At 43.6% G+C, this 20,250-nt stretch overlaps 1 protein-coding gene and 1 non-coding gene across 2 annotated transcripts in view; one reads left to right on the top strand and one right to left on the bottom strand.

Annotated features, from left to right (window-relative positions):
* LOC145353131 (type 2 lactosamine alpha-2,3-sialyltransferase-like) overlaps window positions 1-20,250 on the top strand; it is a 50,192-nt gene that overhangs the window by 1,401 nt on the left and 28,541 nt on the right. Inside the window, 2 exon segments of the mRNA XM_080203547.1 lie at window positions 8,960-9,065; window positions 16,228-16,296. Of these exon segments, the coding sequence (XP_080059673.1) occupies window positions 8,960-9,065; window positions 16,228-16,296 (175 nt within the window).
* Window positions 9,458-9,649, bottom strand: LOC145353539 (U2 spliceosomal RNA). Its single transcript, XR_013888714.1, has one exon. It is a non-coding gene; the product is annotated as a U2 spliceosomal RNA (small nuclear RNA).

The following is a 20,250-nucleotide window of genomic DNA, read 5'->3' on the forward strand; positions in this document are numbered from 1 at the left end:
GTCAAAGTGATGCTGTCCTACTTCTAAAGCCCAATGCTATCTGCATAAACTTTAGGGCCCTCTTCCCCAAATCAGCAAAACCTCAGAATCCTCATTTGTCAGAATCGAAGCCCTCCATTGCAGTACTGATAAACAGCAGGACTCCATTCCAACCCTGCAAACCTCATTATCAACTCCTCTTGATGCTACCAAAGACTGTAGATTTGCCCGTTGCTTCTCCCATCCCCAACCCTCATCTTGGTATCTAACATGCACTTTGTATTTTAAAAAGTTAATATAAGAATTGAACAGGTAGATAAAGAAATGCAAGTCATGTCACGAATTAAAAACTTCTTCCAAAATTATGAAGACTTTGATCCCCCAAAAGTCAGACAAAGCTCATAGAATGTCATGTATTAAAAGCACATAACCTTTATCGATCACCTCAAATCAGATGTCTTGAGAGTACCTTAGAATACACCATTGATATCTTTACGTGATATCAAATAGTGTGTACTCAGACTCACCCTGAGCAACATCTTCTGTGTATTCTGACAGGTAGGACTATTAGACTTTGGCATGTAAATTTATAATTGGAGGGGGGAAGAAAGATCAAGGTTACAAAATGCAGCCAGCGTCTGCAGGTCTTATCTGATCCTTGCGAGGAGCATAGAACCTACAAAGGTACGGAACAAGTTCTTCAACAGACAGTAAGTAGTGTGTAATTTGACCTAAAGATTTACCCAAGAACAGATGCCCCTCCAGTCAGGCCATGAATCAAACTGACAGCCTGAGACATCATTCAATTTTAGGCGTAAGTAAAATTGCATATACAAGTATAATACACCCAAATCTCTTAACTTTTATGCTAGCTCCTCGATCCTTCCGTCTGTAATCTGGCTCCAACCCCGTGTGGTCTAGGTAGTAAGAAGGACAATTTCAAAGTTTTCAGATTATACAAAACTTCTGCGGTAGACAGAGGGGAACCAGTGGATGTGGTGTTTCTCGATTTTCAGAAGGCGTTTGATAAGGTACCGCACAAAAGGTTGCTTCAGAAGGTTAGGGGGCGTGGAGTTGGGGGGAGGATTGGTTGTCTAATAGGAGGCAGAGAGTTGGTATCAATGGGTGCTATTCTGATTAGCGATTGGTGACTAGTGGAGTGCCCCAGGGACCGGTGCTGGGGCTTCAACTATTTATCATTTATATAGATGATCTGGAGGAGGGGGCTGAGTGTAGGGTGTTGAAATTTGCTGATGACACGAAGATAAGTGGAAAAGCAAATTGTGCGGAGGGTGTGGAAAGTCTGCAGAGGGATCTAGGTAGGCTAAGCGAGTGGGCAAGGACCTGGCAGATGGAGTACAATATTAGCAAGTGTGAGGTTATCCACTTTGGCAGGAATAATAGTAGGAGGGATTACTATTTAAAGGGTGAAAAGCTGCAGCATGCTATGGTGCAGAGGGACCTGGGGGTCCTTGTGCATGAGTCGCAAAAACCCAGCCTGCAGGTGCAGCAGGTGGTCAGGAAGGCAAATGGGATGCTGGCCTTTATAGTGAGGGGGATAGAATATAAAAGCAGGGAGGTCTTGCTGCAACTGTACAAGGCACTGGTGAGGCTGCAGCTGGAGTACTGTGTGCAGTTTTGGTCGCTGCACTTGTGCAAGGATATTTTGGCCTTGGAGGGAGTGCAGAGGAGGTTCACTAGGCTGATACCGGAGATGAGGGGTTTGAACTATGAAGAGAGGCTGAATAGACTGGGCTTGTACTCATTGGAGTTTAGAAGGATGAGGGGGGATCTTATAGAGATGTATAAGATAATGAAGGGGATGGATAGGGTAGAGGTAGAGAGATTCTTCCCGCTCAGAAAGGACAGCAGGACTAGAGGGCACAGCCTCAAGATAAGGGGGGGGGGCAGTTTAGAACGGAGTTGAGGAGGAACTTCTTCACCCAAAGGGTGGTGAATCTCTGGAATTCTCTGCCCGTTGAAGTGGTGGAGGCTGCCTCGCTAAATATATTTAAGACACGGGTAGATAGGTTTTTGGGAGGCAAGGGAATTAAGGGTTCTGGGGAGAAAGCGGGCAAGTGGAACTGAGCCACTTCAGATCAGCCATGATCTTATTGAATGGCGGGGCAGGCTCGAAGGGCTAGATGGCCTCCTCCTGCTCCTATTTCTTATGTTCTTAACTTGGCCGCATAAAATTGTACTATTATAGTATCAGAAAGGGCATAGACAAATTGATGAAATAGTCAAACATAAACATGAAATGACCTGTGGGAGGAGTAATATATAATCTAAAAGGGACTATTTTGAAGTGGATTCAAGTGTCGAAGGACTTGGAGATGCATGTTCACAGCTTTTTGAAGGTGACAGGGAAGTTTATAAGGCGATTAAGAAAACATTTGGGATCTGTAGTTTCGTAATCAGGGACATTAAATCCAAAAACAATGATAACCTTTTACAAATCGCAGGTTATGCCTCTGTTGTATACAATTCTGAACTAGACACTTTAGCAGGCACAGAGGAGATTAACCAGGGTGATACCAGGGATTGGAGAAGCCGGGTTTGTTTTCCTGACTACCAAGGCAAGGTAATGATTAGAAATTACAAAGGGCCCTGAAAGAGCGAGTGGAGATAAACTGTTTCTTTGGCAAGTGCGCTGGGAAAGTGAGAAGTTTCTTGCACAAGGGGTTGTTAAGATCTGGAACGCATTACTTGAAGGGATGGTGGAATCAGATTTCATAAGGGCTTTCAAAAGATGCTTGGGCAGACTTACAATGAAACAACTGTGCCGTGACAAGGGGTCCCCAAACAAAATAATGAGAGAGTGAGTGCTGAACTGTTGGAAGTGCTGTCTTTCAGTTGAGACATTAAACTGTCTGCGCAACTGTATACAAAACATCTCCTGACAGTTTCTCCTTTTTTTTAACCCTGGTGACTTGGTGGTGCGGTGCATTAGGAACTTTAATTTTTCACCTTGCTTAAAAAAGAGAATCAGTGATACCGGTTAACAATTTTTATAAAAACAGAATTTCTTCTTTATTCACCAGTGTTGAAATTTTTGTGTGTGCTGTTTTGGTATTTAACAAAAAGTGGTTGTTATGAACAACTATTAACTGGATTGCAGAATTGAACCAAATATTTCTCAACATGGAAGCATGAAAATGAAGGAAAATACATCTAATAATACTTAATGTTTCGCGCAACCTTGACAGAAAATTATTGCGCTAACCGATACTTCATTGTGCGCCAAATTAAGGGCTCAATTTTACCATTTTGAATCTGGGCGTAATGCAGACCCGACTTAGAAATCTGCTTTCAGGCGCCCCCTATTAGCACTCAGGCTGAAAAAAAACACCTCTAGTCCCATTCGCGCTGTGGGCGGGCCTTAGCATGGCCAAAACGATCTGAGCTCTGAAGTGCGCATGCACAATTGGAAAAAAAATTGGAAAAAGCGCGCCCGTGTCAGATCGCTCCCAGCCGCAGAAAGCAGCCCGCGAACAGCGAGTGGGAGAGATGGTCCCCACACACATCACTGTCCCCATTATCCACCCGCTCCCCCCAATACTCTCACACGTCGCTGTCCCCCTTATCCCATTCCCCCACTACCCAGACTGATAGACTGATTGCCACCTCTGACCACCCCTCCCCTCCCCAACCAATCGCCTGCAGAGTGGCAGCGGACCTTCCAGGCCCCCACCAGAGATATATCTGCAACCCCCCCCCCCAGATACATCTTACCTGCCTCCTCCCCCAACAACGATCTGGCCTCACTCATTTCCACCCCCCGAGCAACATCTGACTGGCCTCCTCTTCCCTCCCCATCAGACACCAATCAGCCCCATCAGAGATACATCTGACCCGCCTTCTCCTACCCCCAACCCCCACCAGACAACGATCCTACCTCGCTCCCCTCCCCCAACCAGAGAACGATCAGGCACCCCCCCCCCCCCCCCCCACCGCCACCACCCACCCACACACACACACACACACACACACCACTACTGATCTGAGTCAGGGAGCCGTTGGAAGCTCTGAACTCGCCTCTTCAGCAGCTGGAGTGCCTGTTTCAGACTTTTATTTAGCAGGTCCATTATGGCACGATTCTGGATTGGCAAATGTGGCAGTAATGGGGGAAATGCTGATAAATTTGGGCGGGCACTTCATTAATTCAATTTAAATGCATGCCAATACATTTAAATCACCATTGCGACCGTTTTGGGTGCGAATTGAATCCCGCCATTCCCGGGTTTTGATAAAGTGGCCATCTGTGCGGGTGTGGGCACAGATCGCATTAATGGCCTCTCACCCGACTTTACCACATGATGCAAAGGTAAAATCAGGCCCTATGTGTAAACTTCAATATCTTAAATGGGTGATGAACAGAAGTCATTGTTCCAATTCCAGGACGTGATAGATACTTGAAACAGAAACCATGACAACATAAGATACCCATTGAACAAGAAAAATATGATCTATTTTCATCCTTGAAATAAAAGTGAAGTTCTGAAGATGCTTCTAAAAAGCAGTTGTTTTAAATGACAATGCTTTTAAAATGTTCAATTTCTTCTCGTGTTTACCATTTTTCAAATGCAGTCAACAGTGAAAGGTTCTAAATCGATTTGGGAAAAGCAGATCTCTGTTGGTGTTGGAAATGTAAATGCATAAACGGTCACACCCCCGAACCCAACATCTCGTAATCACTTGGAAATTAACAATGTAGGCTTTGGAGAGTTGCAGTATTTTGATGGGCAAGCGATTGCCTCTGTGGCTCCATGCTATTGTAAATGCTATGGAGGTTTCAGAGATTAGGGGACTCGTACATTTTATATCATACACCAATGCACAAGGGAAATGACAAATGCACTAGTGGTAATTTACCAAAATTCGCTGGACTCTGGGTGGTTCCTGCAGATTGGGAAACAGCAAGTGTGATGCCACTGTTTAAAAAAGGTCGACAAAAGGTGGCTAACTATTGGCTGGTTAGCTTAACTTCTGTAGGAGGGAAAATGCTTGAATCTATCATCAAGGAAGAAATAGTGAGACATCTGGATGTAACTTATCCAGAAAAGACGCAGCATGAAGAGCAGGTCATGTTTGACTAACCTGGTGAAATTCTTTGAGAACATTATAGTGGACAATGGGGAATATGGTGCATCTGGATTTCCAGAAGGCATTTGACTGCATCAAAGACTGCTGCATAAGATGAAGGTGCATGATGTTACAGGTAATGTATTAGCATGGATAGAGGATTGGTTAGCTAACAGGAAGCAAAGAGTGGGGGTAAATGGGTGTTTTTCTGGTTGACGATAAGTGTCTAGCGGTGTGCCTGAGTGAACAGTGTTGGGATCGCAATTGTGTACGATTTACATAGATGATTTGGAGTTGGGAACCAAGTGTAGTTTGTTAAAATTCGCGGATGACACCAAGATGAGTGGCAGAGCAAAGTGTGCAGAGGACGCTGAAAGTTTGCAAAGGGATACAGATAGTCTAAGTGACTGGGCGAGGGTCTGGCAGATGGAGTACAATGTTGGTAAATGTGAGGTCATCCATTTTGGTAGGAATAACAGCAAAATGGACTGTTATTTAAATAATAAAAAATTGCAGCATGCTGCTGTGCAGAAGGACCTGGGTGTCCTTGTGCAAGAATCACAAGGAGTTGGTTTGCAGGTGCAGCAGGTAATTAAGAAGGCAAATGGAATTTTGTCCTTCATTGCCAGAGAGATGGAGTTTAAAAACAGTGAGGTTATGTTGCAATTGTATAAGGTACCAGTGAGGCCACATCTGGAGTACTGTGTACAGTTTTGATCTCCTTACCTGAGAAAGGATATACTGGCACTGGAGGGGGTGCAGAGGAGATTCACTAGGTCGATTCCAGAGTGAGAGGGTTGGCTTATGAGGAGAGACTGAGTAGACTGGGGCTATACTCATTGAAATTCAGAAGAATGAGGGGAGTTCTTACAGAAACGTCTAAGATTATGAAGGGAATAGATAAGATAGAAGCAGGGAACTTGTTTCCATTGGCGGGTGAAACTAGAACTAGGGGCATGACCTCAAAATAAGGGGGAGCAGATTTAGGAGTGAGTTGAGGAGGAACTTCCTCATACAAAGGGTTGTGAATCTGTGGAATTCCCTGTCCTTTGAAGCAGTTGAGGCTACCTCATTGCATGTTTTTGAGGTAAGGATAGATACATTTTTGAACAGTAAAGGAATTAAGGGTCATAGTGAGTGGGCGGGTAAATGGAACTGAATCCACAAAAAGATCAGCCATGATCTTATTGAATGCAGGGGCCAGATGGCCTACTCCTGCTCCTAGTTCTTATGTTTTTGTGTTCTATGTCTACTGTGCAACATCAGTACAACAAAACTCCATGTTATTATAACAGTTGCCTTGGAGAGAAACTAGATACTCTACAAACAAGGCAAACTTAAGTTTGACGATTTCCCAGGTTCAGGTGGATTATACTTAGATTCTAATGAAAAGGGAGAAGATAACAGAGTTACTGATAGCTAAATAAAGAGAAAACATTAGGAAAAGGAACAGGTCCACTAAATGTTTTAACCCAGTGGCATAATCAATGGGTGAAATTTTACTCCTGCTTTGTGGTGGGAAAATGTAGTAAAACCGGGCGTAAAGCAGCTAGCGCAAATGGTTCCGGTTTGCAAGCCTGTCTTGGTTTTACAACACCAGGTTAAACGCCAACAGAAATAAATCTGTTGGACTTTGATATGGTGTTGTGAGACTTTACCCCTGTGACATTTCCACATCGTAGTTTTACAACACCAGGACTTTTGGCATGGTAAGCCCCTTGCTGGAAATGGCTGAGGGGCTAGTTAATTTATTGAAATTTATTCAAACCTTAATTTCAATACGTTTAGCGAGCCTGCCACTCGATCATCCGGGCTCACTTGCTTATATGGCCGCACCGGGAGAGGGTCTCTCTGGCGAGGAAAGCACCTGCTCTCCGTGAATGGGAACAGTTGTGTTGGCCTCACCGAAGAAACCAGAGGCCATTGAGGCACTCTGGGGAGGCTGAATGCAAGGCAGGGGTACCTCTTGGGCAGTGCCATCCTGGGTACCTGGGCAGTGGGGTTGGGCCAGGGGGTAGTCCAATAGGGGAAGGGGGGGGTCACGTTGTCACTCTGGATGTGATTGGTGGAAGAGGGCAGCAGGGCCCTGATTGTTCTGAACAGCAGGGCCGTGATTGGTCTAGGAGTTGGGGTGGGGTGGGGAACGATGCAGTGGGGGCTGCATCTCAGACTCCACGATTGCGGGGGTGGCGGGGGGATTGCTGTTTGAAGCTGCCTGCAGTAGCAGGGGTCTGACAGCTCCCTGTCTGTTTGTCAGACCACTGCGACTTTTGACGTGCATGCACAGCATCAGAGGTCTGCACGTGCGCAATACCTCCCTTTTACAGGATGTCTGCTGTGTTCTCTGGCTAGAAACTGATTAGCCCATCTTTTCAGAGACAGAGTGAGTAAGACTGGGCTTGAAAACTCACCCGCAGAATGGATCTGGAACTCTCCCATTTTCAGACTAGCAGGACACTTGGAAAAATCCTGTAAAATTCCTCTTATTGTATTTCAGTGCAGTTTTATGTGAATTGTTTGAATCTGTGGAATGAGAGGGGTTTTTCCAAATTGTTTGTTTACGAGTGTTAATCAGCATGATTGTGCCATATTTAGAGTCACTACGTTGGGGTGGCACAGTGGTTAGCATTGCTGCTTCACAGTGCCTGGGACCCAGGTTCAATTCTGGCTTTGGGTCACTGTCTGTGTGGAGTTTGCACGTTCTCCCCATGTCTGTGTGGGTTTCCTTCAGGTGCTCCAGTTTCCTCCCACATTCCAAAAATGTGTTGGCTAGGTTGATTGGCTGTGCTAAATTCTCCCTTAGTGTCAGGGGGATTAGCAGAATAAATACATGGGGCTGTGGGGGATAGGACCTGGGTGGGATTGTTGTTGGGCCAGGTTCGAGAAGCTGAATGGGCCCCCTTCTGCACCATAGGAATTCTATGATTCTGTTAACATTTTTAGCCATTTGCGCAAATCTTCCAGGATCAGCATGTTTTAGATAATTTAGCTTATGATTGCTCTTTAGATAAAAAGTTCTTGATGGCTAACATTTCTAAGGACCACCATTGTAGAACTAGGTTACTCATCATGTGCACAACATTATATTTGAATTTGAATGGTCCATGGCTTAAACAAAAATAAATCATGCTGAAGATAAGTATTCCTTTGACCCTTTGGTACCTCATTTAGGCTCTATAGAAATATCTTTGGCTTTCATGCTGGCCTTTATTCCATCATTTCATTAACCTGCTGTTGTCTTCTCTCCCCAAATCGGAATGTCAGGTCAGCATGGAGAAGGATACCTGAGTTTGATGAGTGGGGGTTGTGGTGGCAAGGAGAGAGGAGAGGGCGGTGGTGTAAGGGGACCCTGAGAATATTGTAAATACATTTTGTGTGGTTTTTTTTTGGTTACCTTAACTCCATGCCCTGTTTAAAATCTTATTGTGCGCTGCAGGGGGGGTGGGAGGAGCGGGCAGGAAACAGATCAAATGTCTTTCAACAATGTGGGAATTAGAACAATGATGTGGCCTGCTGAATGAAGCATTTCTGCAGTGCTTTCAAACCAAGTTGCTGCACAATTAGCTAATGGCAATTGTTTGCTTTCAAGTAGTGTGACAATTAGTTTCCTGGAGGCAGCAAAAGCACTTAGTTGTGTTGCCGGTACAAGTAATAGAAATTATATTGCTGTTGGGGAGTGTTGTTGGGTGGCCACAGAGATCGAGAAGTCTTGGGTCTGCTGCCCACAATTTTCACTTTAACAAATTGCTATCAGATGCAAGTAAATGTGATATATAGAGACGCTAATGAAAAAATAGAGAAATCGGACTGAAGTGGAAGTGGGTGAACTACAGTCATGATTTGCATAAACTGACTTATTCGGCAATAAGATTTTTTTCCCTCTTTTGTCTTTCAGGCCTGGGAAACATGAAGAAACGCCGATACATTAAGGTGTTCTTGGTGGTGATAGTTCTCCTGTTGTTCTCTTACTACTTATTGTATGATAGAATGAAACCTAGTGGGTATGTTGTTTTACTAATGCTTGCCTGTTGTTTATAATGTACAAAAGTTTAATTAGAGGTGAACGGCTGTGCATTATGCCCACGCCAAGCTACCACTTTCGCGGTGTGTGCTGCATATGGAGCTGGACCTTTTTTTGACATATCTGTAGCCTTATTTCATGTTCTCAATATGCTCGATAGTAAAGGATGCAATCAACTCTCCGTGTTTTTTTTTGCTAAAGTAAAACTAAATACAACTGGCTTGATGCATAACCAAAATGTTTCTTTTTTTTTAAACTTTATTCCAATCCAATCAAGTCAAATTAAACCCAATTCAGAGTCCCAACAAGTTGGGACATTCCCGATCCAAGCTGACAAGACAGGGCTCTCACCTCCTGTCTTGGGCTTGATCTACATGATCCAAGCTGACTGGAGTAGGTGTAGCTCCTCCTCCAGGGCTTGATCTTATTTGCATCTTAGCCAAATGGCCGAGTTGCCGCTTTAAAAAATTGCTTCAAATGAAGCTGAAATGTAACCTAATGACTTCAACCAAGTGCAGCATGTCGATACTACACTTGATCTTAGCCAAAAGGCCGAGAAGCGATTTATTTCAGCTTCTCCCATACTGTGGAATTTTGCAAATTCTCCCCTGGGGAAGTTGAGACGCCCTTTCTTTGGGGGAAAAACCCTTCAAAATCTCCCTAGTTGACTTAAACGATACCATTCTCAACCTGTCAGCCTTACTCGAGGATGATTCTTGTGTTGAACAGTATAAATTCTGCGTGTTTTTCACCCCTTGTTACTCACCCATCCGTCACCCTGTATTTTATTGAGAATTTTTTTCCAGTGCATTTATTTTCATTTATGGGATGTGTGTGTTACTGGGTAGGCTGGAACTTTCTGCCCGCCCCTAATTAACCTTGAGTGGGTGGTGCTGAGCTGACTTGAACGGCTGCAGTCCATGTGGTGTAGGTACACTTGTGCATGCTCAATGATTGCTCCTTGTAAGAATATGAATCCAGGGCCATCTATCCTTATTGGGACCATTGCTGAGTTAGTTAGCATTTTTGATGGACTGTGAGCGTGATTTTCATCATCCTAAGGAGGGTTGTGGAGTATTGACACCATTGGAGTGCACAGAAGGGTGTCATTTGGTTATTTTATGAAGGGTATTTCGCACCCATTTGAGCCATTACTTTCTTGACTTCTTTAAGGCGGCAACTGTTTTGTTGTGTGGTTGGGATCTATTCCAGGTTCTTTGGGGGCTTGTCTATATTCCCAAAGTAAGTTGCTCGAGACAATAGATTGTTCAAACCATTACTGTTTATTCATAGTTTCTATGTACGTATTGGGACCTGTGCACAAGTTTGGAACTTCAGACCTTCCAGATCTCTCTTCCTCAGTTATGTCATCTGACATCATTACATCAGCATCATCTGATGTGATATGTAATGCTTCTGATGTTAACTTTTCATGTTACATCTCCCACAAGTCCTTATCCCTAGCCCATTTAAAGTTTATTTATTTATTAGTCACAAGTAAGGCGAACATTAACACTGTAATGAAGTTACTGTGAAATTCCTCTAGTTACCACACCCCGGCACCTGTTCGGATTAGTGCACCTAACCAGCACATCTTTCAGACTGTGGGAGAAAACCGGAGCACCAGGAGGAAACTCGCGCAGACACAGGAGAACAGGTATTATTCACTCTCTCAGAAATAAAGTTAAGTTTAAATAAGTTCATTTCTTAGTCACAAGTAGGCTGACATTCACACTGCAATGAAGTTACCTTGAAAATCCCTTAGTCACCACAATAGAAATAATAAAATCGTAGACAGCATGGTGGCAAAGTGATTGGCACTGCTGCCTCACAGCGCCAGAGACCCAGGTTTGATTCCCGGCTTGGGTCACTGTGCAAATCCCCGAGTCTGTGCAAACTGCATACAGACAATGACCCAAGCCAGGAATCGAACCTGGGTCCCTGGCACTATGAGGCAGCAGTGTCAACCACTGTGTCACCATGCTGCCCACATCCTACATCCCACCACAAATTCTCATAGTTCACAAGGTTAGTTCTTGAGGTGCCTTGATCAATCTCACCAATCTTGCTCTGATCTCCTTTTGTGGTTGAGGTTGTTCCATACTCTCCCTTCTGTCAGTATGAGTGGTCTTATCCTGGGTGGCTACAGAACTTGTAGTGAGTCTCTGTTTTTTCACCAGGATATTAAAGCGCCGTGGTTTCTCTTCATGATACCCTAGTCTGTCGCAACCCTGTACAGTTTTGGTCGTGGAGTTCTTTCGATGATTTGTGCCTTCCTGCAGTTGACTCTGACCCATGGTCTCTCCCTGGGCTTTGATCAGCACTGGTAACTGAGATGCTCAGAGCCTGTGATTAACGTTAACAGCCTGGTTGTTTCTCATGTTTTACCCTCTTGTTAACATTTGTAGTAAAGTTAGGATTAAGCTTTTGTATCAGAGATGGAAGCAATGTTCTCAATCTCCCATCCATTGGCAATTGATTGTGAGAAACCGTTTTGTAGTGGTGAGTTTGATAATTTAGAAAAACTAGATTAAAGTCTTTGTCTTTCTTCACTAAATCCTGGACAGTTCGTTGCCCTCTCTCAGCTCCTCCATTCGCTTAAGGATAGCAAAGTAACATGATTACATGGTTACGTGAACAAAGCCATATTTGTTTGTGAAGTTGTGGAACAGCTCATTAGCAAATTGCTGCCCATTGTCAGACATTATGGTGCCCAGAATTACGTGGCAGAAATTCTCTGAGGGGTGGATGACTGCTTCTGCTGCAACACTATGTAATCTATTTACTTCAATCTAAATTATAATAATAAGGGAGGTTTCCCACTAAATTCAAATAAATCCATTCCCAGGAATTCCCACAACCTTGATGGTTATAATGGCTCTTCTTGTTCTGAGTTGTGTATGGTGCAAGTAAGATGGTTCGAAATAGGAATAATAACACCATGAGTGGTTCAGTGGTTAGCATTGCAGCCTCACAGCGCCAGGGACCTGGGTTCGATTCCCGGCTTGGGTCACTGTCTGTGTGGAGTTTGCATATGCTCCCTGTGTTTGCATGGGTTTCCTCCGGGTGCTCCGGTTTCCGCCCATAGTCCAAAGATGTGCAGGTTAGGTGGATTGGCCATGCTAAATTCTCTTTCAGTGTACCTGAACAGGTACCGGAGTGTGGCAATTAGGAGATTTTTAAGGAACTTAATTGCAGTGTGAATGTCAGCCTACTTGTGACCAATAAATAAATTTACTTGAACTTACTTAATTTCTGAGAGTGAGTAATATTTGGCGACCAGATTGATCGCTGAGCTTTTAGAACATAAGAACATAAGAAATAGGAGCAGGAGTAGGCCATCTAGCCCTTCGAGCCCGCCCCGCCATTCAATAAGATCATGGCTGATCTGTCGTGGCTCAGTTCCACATTCCCACCCTCTCCCCATAACCCTTAATCCCCTCTCTTATCAAAAACCCATCAACCCGCGTCTTAAAAATATTTAGCGAGGCAGCCTCCACCACTTCAACAGGCAGAGAATTCCAGAGATTCACTGCCCTTTGAGTGAAGAAGTTCCTCCTCAACTCCGTTCTAAACCGCCCCCCCTTTATCTTGAGGCTGTGCCCCCTAGTCCTACTGTCCTTTCTGAGCGGGAAGAGTCTCTCCACCTCTATCCTATCCATCCCATTCATCATCTTATATGTCTCAATGAGATCTCCCCTCATTCTTCTAAACTCTAATGAGTACAAGCCTAATTTATTCAGCCTCTCCTCATAGCTCAACCCCCTCAACTCCGGTATCAGCCTAGTAAACCTCCTCTGCACTCCCTCCAAGGTCAAAATATCCTTGCGTAAGTAACACAACATTGCACAACATTTGCACAACATTTTGCTATTTCCTGGTGAAACCTTTAATGATGTGGAGATGCTGGCGTTGGACTGGGGTAAGCACAGTAAGAAATCTCACAACACCAGGTTAAAGTCCAACAGGTTTATTTGGTTGCAAACGCCACCAGCTTTTGGAGACTTTTTGAAGTCTTTAATGAGCATGAAGCTAAGGTGCTCTCGATGTGACTGGTCTCTCCACTGAGGACTAGGAAGGCAGGGAACCTGACTCTGTTCAAGAACTAGTAAGGCATGGAAAACATGTTTGGTCCCTCTTATGAGATTCTGTGACCATAATGCAATTTTTATTTGGGCGCCTGGGGACAGATCATCACCCATACTAGTTTCACGTTACTAACATGCTATTTCATTTTGCTAATCTGGATGAAGACAAACCTGCTGCTTTTATTTTAAGGTGCCATTGTATGTTAAGTAGTGCAAAACACATAAGATTTAAAAGAATATTAACCCCTTGTGGGATTAAATATCATCCAGCTGTAAAATATTGTGCTGATTGAGGTTTGCTGATGATTTGATTTATTATTGTCACGTATTATTTATACAGTGAAAAGTATTGTTTTTTGTGCACTATATAGACAAAGCATACAGTTCATAGAGAAGGGAAGGAGTGGCTGCAGAGTGCAGTATTATAGCAATAGCTAGGGTGTAGAGAAAGATCAACTTAATGCAAGGTCCATTCAAAAGTCGATGGCAGCAGGGAAGAAGCTGTTCTTGAGTCAGTTGGTACGTGACCTCAGACTTTTGTATCTTTTTTCTGATGGAAGAAGGTGGAAGAAAGAATGTCTGGGATGCGAGGGGTCCTTGATTATGCTGGCTGCCTTTCCAAGGCACCGGGAAGTGTAGGGGACCGTTTCAGTGGATGTATGTGTATGTTTGTTTGTGTACTTTTTTACATATATTTCATGTGAAGGTAGGGCATGCAAGGTAGCTCGCATTTTATCTTGGCAGGAGTCAGTTGTTAAACCTGAGCACAATGGCCTTTTCACATCACTAAATAAATGTGCCAGTTTATTGAGAAATTGCCATCTGGTTATGAAGAGCAAATGTTAGGATAAAGCTCTAGTTGTAACAGGAACCTAGTGAGTATAAGTCTGATACTGGTACTTAAGGGTATTGTTTCTTCCAGCACTAGTCGGACTGAATGCCATCTTGCAATCAAACACCTCATCTCCCGTAAGCCAGCAGGTTTTAAGATGGGTCTTTTGGCTACCAGGCCATGACTGAGAATCAATCCAACTGGGACTTTTGCATCAACTGCAATACTAAAGTTACTGCCAAAAAGCTTAGTTTTCTATATTTTTTGTGCCTTGTCCTTACTTCTTCATCAACAGTTTTCAATCCTCCATAAAGCCTTGGAACACTGCTCCTATACCTGGGGAAGTTTCTATAACCCAGCACTTCAGCACCTCCAGAAGCTAGTTTCTCTAGAAGTAAGTGGTACACAAGCTTTTCAGTCTTCAGGCAGCATTTACTGAAATGGGTTTTGTGTTTCCTGAATATTTCCGCTGGAGGAACTGGCCCTTTTGTATGCATGATTTGCACAAGTGCATTTGTCCTGACTCTCGCGACTTGCCGGCAAACCTACCCCATTGTCTGAAAGGTGAGTGTCTCTCAGCCACTTGGAACACAAAGCTTCATCACAGGTTGTGACAATGACAACACTAGGGACCAGCAAAGATCTTGGTCTTGAGGGAAATTTGAGCCTTAAGAGAGAAACTGAGGAAGGGGAAATGAGAAACTGGGAAGGCAGAGAAAGAAACAAACTATGCATGGGGGGAGAGCAAGTCAAATTAGATGAGGGAAAGTTCACATTGATTTGGGCCATGTGTTTCAGTAGAATGTATTTTATTATGGAGGTTGTGCAGCTTGGGTGCTGATGAACCTCCTTGGGCTTCAGGGGTGGGATGTGGGAATCAGTGCTTTGAAATAGGTTTGGTTTTATTTATTATTTTTAACATTTGCTGTGCATCATAAAATTGTATGGAACCTTTGGGTACTTTTAGTTTTATCAATGTTTTTGTGAGTTTATTTAGCATTTTGGTGTTTCTCATATGCTATAGAAACATTACAAGTGTGTAGTCTTCAGTGAAGCATAGCTTTTCTTGAACCATTTCCATTGTTTACCTTTATTCTGAAGACTCCCTTTGATTTGTAGTGTATGAAATCCATCTCACTAAAACAAAAGGTCAGTAGTTGTTCTGGGGCTTTGTTCAATTCTGAGGCAGTAAACCAGTTCAATAGCATTTGCAAAAGATGGAAAACTGCCAGTGTCAATAGTCACCACGAATGGTGTACTTTGATCAAATGTCAGAAGATGAAAATTTCAGGAACATTTAAAAAATGAATAGCCAATCCTAGTTTTGCCCCTGTTAGCTGACATGAGTAAACTTGACTGCAGAAGATCCATGGTCCTTATGAAGTAAAGGGTTAACTTGGTGTTCTTCCTTTGTTTCCCGTGGCCCCTTTTGATTAAATTTTGTTTTAGTCAATTTCTCAAATAAAAGGACATTTTAGTGATTCTCACCTACCTAAGAATCCCAAATTGAGAATTTCCAATTTTTGTTCTGTTTTCATATCAAGTTGCAGCAAATGGCCCTCAAAGAGGTCACTTTCACACCAGATTTGGGTAGTCATTAGAGATAGCTGAAAAAGTCTGACCCAATGTCCAATTTTAGGTGTCCCTTGGGCATGAGATTCTTGTTCCTGATTGTCCAATTCCCAGTCCATTCATGCACCTGATCTCCATAGAGATGCTGATGACCCTTTCTTTCCAACATTTCTCAGTTTTTGAGTTTGATCTTCCATGTAATTTCTTTTCTGAATGTCAAATTTATTTCCATTCATAATCATCTTGCCGATCCATGTATTTGCTATGAAGCAAAGCAGTTCTTAGCTAAGTCACAGCAAAATTGGATGCCTGACTCAGTGGAAACCAGGCATTCGTAAGTATTGCCCAACTAGAAAAGCTCTTTCATCAAGCGGCAATTGAATTCTGGCTGATTGCTTTACTGAACAAAAGTTACACGTCGTGGCCTAAGAGGAATATAGATCCACTTCAGCACTATAATAATACTTTGTATGCATCATTGCTTCTGTCCTTGCCATCCAAGATCTGTCAGTACATGACTGTCTGAACATTGGTTGCCACCTTTGAGAGTATAACAAAAATATCAGCTTAAATAAAGCAGGCTGCTTTTATGGATGATGCAGGAAAAGAGCATCATGTGGTCACTGATGTCGTAATACCTTATTTCCCAGCGATTTTTACAGCATCTTGAGCTTTCTGCAGTTCGGTAGTGTGAAGAAGACGGAAGACGGTCTTACAACGTAAGTTTATTTAACTTTTCTGAGGAAAGTACGACTTATTTATTTTTAAAATAGTTATGTGTTAAAGAATATAAATACCCTTTCTAAGGAGTGACTAGCTTAGTTAGTTTTCAAATTAGAGGTGGGCATATTGGAAGTGCTCAGAAAAGAAATGGATAGATTCTTCATCCATTAATCAAATGGAATGGACTTGGTGTCATTAGCACTGGATAACTCTGTTTGCCTGAGAGAGGAATGGGAGGAACAGATTAGTCTTGTGTGGAATGTGGTGGAGCACATCTGGAAAGGAGGGAAAGCATGAAGGCAGCCACTCCTGTAGTAAAGGAACACCTGGAAAAGGCCCAAATGAAACACACTAAGCAAGCCAAAATGAGGTGGTTTTGTTTTGCCTCTGGTTCCCCTGCTGGGAGTAAACTCATAGCTCTATAGTAGAATCTACATGAGATTGTAGAACAGCAGAGCCCATAAAGTGCTGTCAAATCAGGCTGGGGGAAAAAAGGCAGAAGGAACATAACAGGATCAGACCATTAATGTCAAAGCCTCTTTTGGAAACTAAAAACTCCAGAAAGCTTTGAGGTTTAAAAAGAATTGATGACACAGCAATGACTAATTAACAAGTAGCTGAAAGAGACGGGGATCTTTTTATCGCTTGGCCTGAGAAAATGCATGTTACTAAACAAGATTTGTATTGTCTCAGAGGGAAGCAGTTTCACTGAACTTGTATGGGATCCCTGCAGCAAAGTAACGAGAGGTCTTCCAAGAGTCAGGATACTGATAGAATTGAGGATAATGGAAGAGTTTCTCAGCGAATGGTCAAACGTCCATAATAATGGCACTAAAAGCCAATCTAACTTGGAGATTTTATAGTAATGTTAGAAAGTTAAATCACGTATCCAACTTTGATGCTTACCTCATGGCAAGAATGAACAATGTCTGGAAACTGCTAACTTTCTGTCCACTCAAAGTCTTACAAAAGTACATTGGCAAATAAAACTAATGGATGCTGTCAAAGACTTTGTAACACCAGGAGGCTTATATCTGTGCCAAGTGATGCCACTTTGCTGTATAGAGCTGCTGCCATTTTTCAGCAACTAACGGATCAAATTTTGAGGCCACATGCCAACATGGTACTGCAGATTGGATATTACTATAAAGCAGCAACTGAGGGTCCAGGCAACAAAAATTAGAAGTGGTGTTGGATAGAATGAAAAAGTAGGTTTGTTGACCGACCTCGGGCAATGCGATTTGCGTTTGTAAACTGTAACACTAGGATATCCAGTTGGGAGTGGACAAATACCAGAAGCCAAAAATGAGGCGGAATTTTACTGGCTCATCCCACCCATCGATGGGCAGAGTGAGCTAGTAAAATCGCACGAGAGCCAAGAAATCAGGATTTTGCCCGATTTCTTGGCCCTCGCGATTTTATGAGACCCGGATTTCTGACAGGGTCAGCCTCTTGCCAGAAATGAGTGAGAGGCTGCTTGCTGCATTTATTTAAATACAGTTTTGCATCTGCTTAGTGAGCCTGGCACTCAATCATCCGGCCTCACTTGCCTTTATGGCCTCGCCAGGAGAGGCTCTCTCCCGGGCAAGGAAAATACCTGTTCACCATGAATGGGGAACCGGTCATGTTGGCCTCACTGGTTGAACTGGAGGCCATTAAGGCCCCTCCCACCAGGGAGGCCAAGGGCAAGACAGTTGTGCCGCTTGGGTAGTGCTGGTTTGGCAATGCCACTTTGGCACTATCAGCCTGGCATCTGGGCAATGCACAATGGGCAATGCCAAGGATAGGACCTGTGGGGGCAGTGCCAGGGGGCGCATCAATGGGAACTGGGGATTGTGGGGGCAGGCCGCGGTTGGGATAGGTGCTGTCACTCTACATGAGATTGATGGGGTCATGAGATGAGGGGGGGCCACAATCGGTTTGGGCAGTGGGGAACACCGTGGGGGTGACTGTATCTCAGACTGCAGGCTCCCACGATTGCCTGGGGGGAGCTGTAGGGGAGTTAGTCAAGGCTACCTGATAGCTCTCTCTCTCTGTCCATCAGAACCCTGCTACTGTTAATGTACGTGTGCACATCAGAGGTCTGCATGTGTGCAACACCTACCCCTACAGGCTGTCTGGCATGTTAAGCCCCACCCACAGCCTCTCTGGCTACAAACTGACTAGCCCATCTTTTCAGCGATAGAGTGTATAAGATTGGATGTGAAAACTTACCTGAAAAACAGATCTGGAACACTTAGAAAAAATCTCATAAAATTTCACCCATGGAGTATACTAGAGACCAAAGGGGGAAACAGCATTTGGGAACCTCTGGGATATCTTATACTGGGATCCAGTGCTGATTATTCCAGATGCCTCCTAAAGGATTTATCCTCCACATGGATACATCAGATGTTGGACTAACACTACCTCTAGGCTTTTGAAGGGGGAACGCAGTAAGAAGACTCACAACACCAGGCTGAAGTCCAACAGGTTTATTTGGTAGCAAAAGCTGCGAGCTTTCGGAGCACTGCCCCTTTGTCAGGTGAATGGGCGTTCTATTCACAAACAGGGCATATAAAGACACAAACTCAATTTACAAAATAATGATTGGAATGCGAGTCTTTACAGTTAATCAAGTCTTAAAGATACAGACAATGTGAGTGGAGAGGGCATTAAGCACAGGTTAAAGAGATATGTATTGTCTCCAGACAGGGGCCGGGGGCCAAGCATCCTTAACTAATTAGTTGCTTAATTAGTTGCTATCTTTAAAATGCAGTTGTGCCACAAGAAAGAATATGTTTAGAAATCAAGTGGGTGCTGGACTACTAAAATACTATTTATTAGGTAGAATCTTCTGGCTCGTAACAGCTTGTTTTACTCCCCTTAACTAGATGTGGGTAGTTAAGGAGAAGGATGTGTTTTTTGCCCCTCTATCCATATGTCTTTAATGTTGAACATACATCCAGATTGGCACATGGGAGTGCAGTCAATATCCTTTCTTAAATGTTGAATATTAAAGTAGGACTCACCTGAACCCCTGGTTCTTTGCGGGCAGGAGCTGGGGAAGAACCAATATGTAAGTGAGTGAGAGTGATTTCAGGTTTTCGGGCACTATGTACCTAAGTTAGGGATAAATATTTAAGAAGTTAGATAGAAGGTTATAAATTGACCTTATCTTTAAGCAAGAATGACTGTAGGAATAAAAGGCAGGTTCTGTTAAAGAGAGGAGCTTGAAGAAGAATGAACTGAAAGAGATAATTGTAGCTGTAAAATAATTCAAGTAAGAATACCAAAATGAGTGATTTTGTAAACTATTTGTTTTATAAGAACATAAGAAATAGGAGCAGGAGTAGGCCATCTAGCCCTTCGAGCCTGCCCCGCCATTCAATAAGATCGTGGCTGATCTGTCGTGGCTCAGTTCCACATTCCCGCCCTCTCCCCATAACCCTTAATCCCCTTGCCTATCAAAAACCCATCAACCTGCGTCTTAAAAATATTTAGCAAGGCAGCCTCCACCACTTCGACGGGCAGAGAATTCCAGAGATTCACCACCCTTTGAGTGAAGAAGTTCCTCCTCAACTCCGTTCTAAACCGCACCCCCCTTTATCTTGAGGCTGTGCCCCCGAGTCCTACTGTCCTTTCTGAGCGGGAAGAGTCTCTCCACCTCTATCCTAGCCATCCCATTCATCATCTTATATGTCTCAATGAGATCTCCCCTCATTCTTCTAAACTCTAACGAGTACAACCCTAGTTTATTCAGCCTCTCCTCATAGCTCAACCCCCTCAACTCTGGTATCAGCCTAGTAAACCTCCTCTGCACTCCCTTCAAGGCCAAAATATCCTTGCGCAGGTGCGGTGCCCAAAACTGCACACAGTACTCCAGCTGTGGCTTCACCAATGCCCTATACAGCCGCAGCAAGACCTCCCTACTTTTATATTCAATCCCCCTCGCGATGAAGGCCAGCATC

This window comes from Carcharhinus amblyrhynchos, chromosome 15 (genome assembly GCF_965287045.1).
Source record: "Carcharhinus amblyrhynchos chromosome 15, sCarAmb.v2.hapA, whole genome shotgun sequence".
NCBI classification, from domain to species: domain Eukaryota; kingdom Metazoa; phylum Chordata; class Chondrichthyes; order Carcharhiniformes; family Carcharhinidae; genus Carcharhinus; species Carcharhinus amblyrhynchos.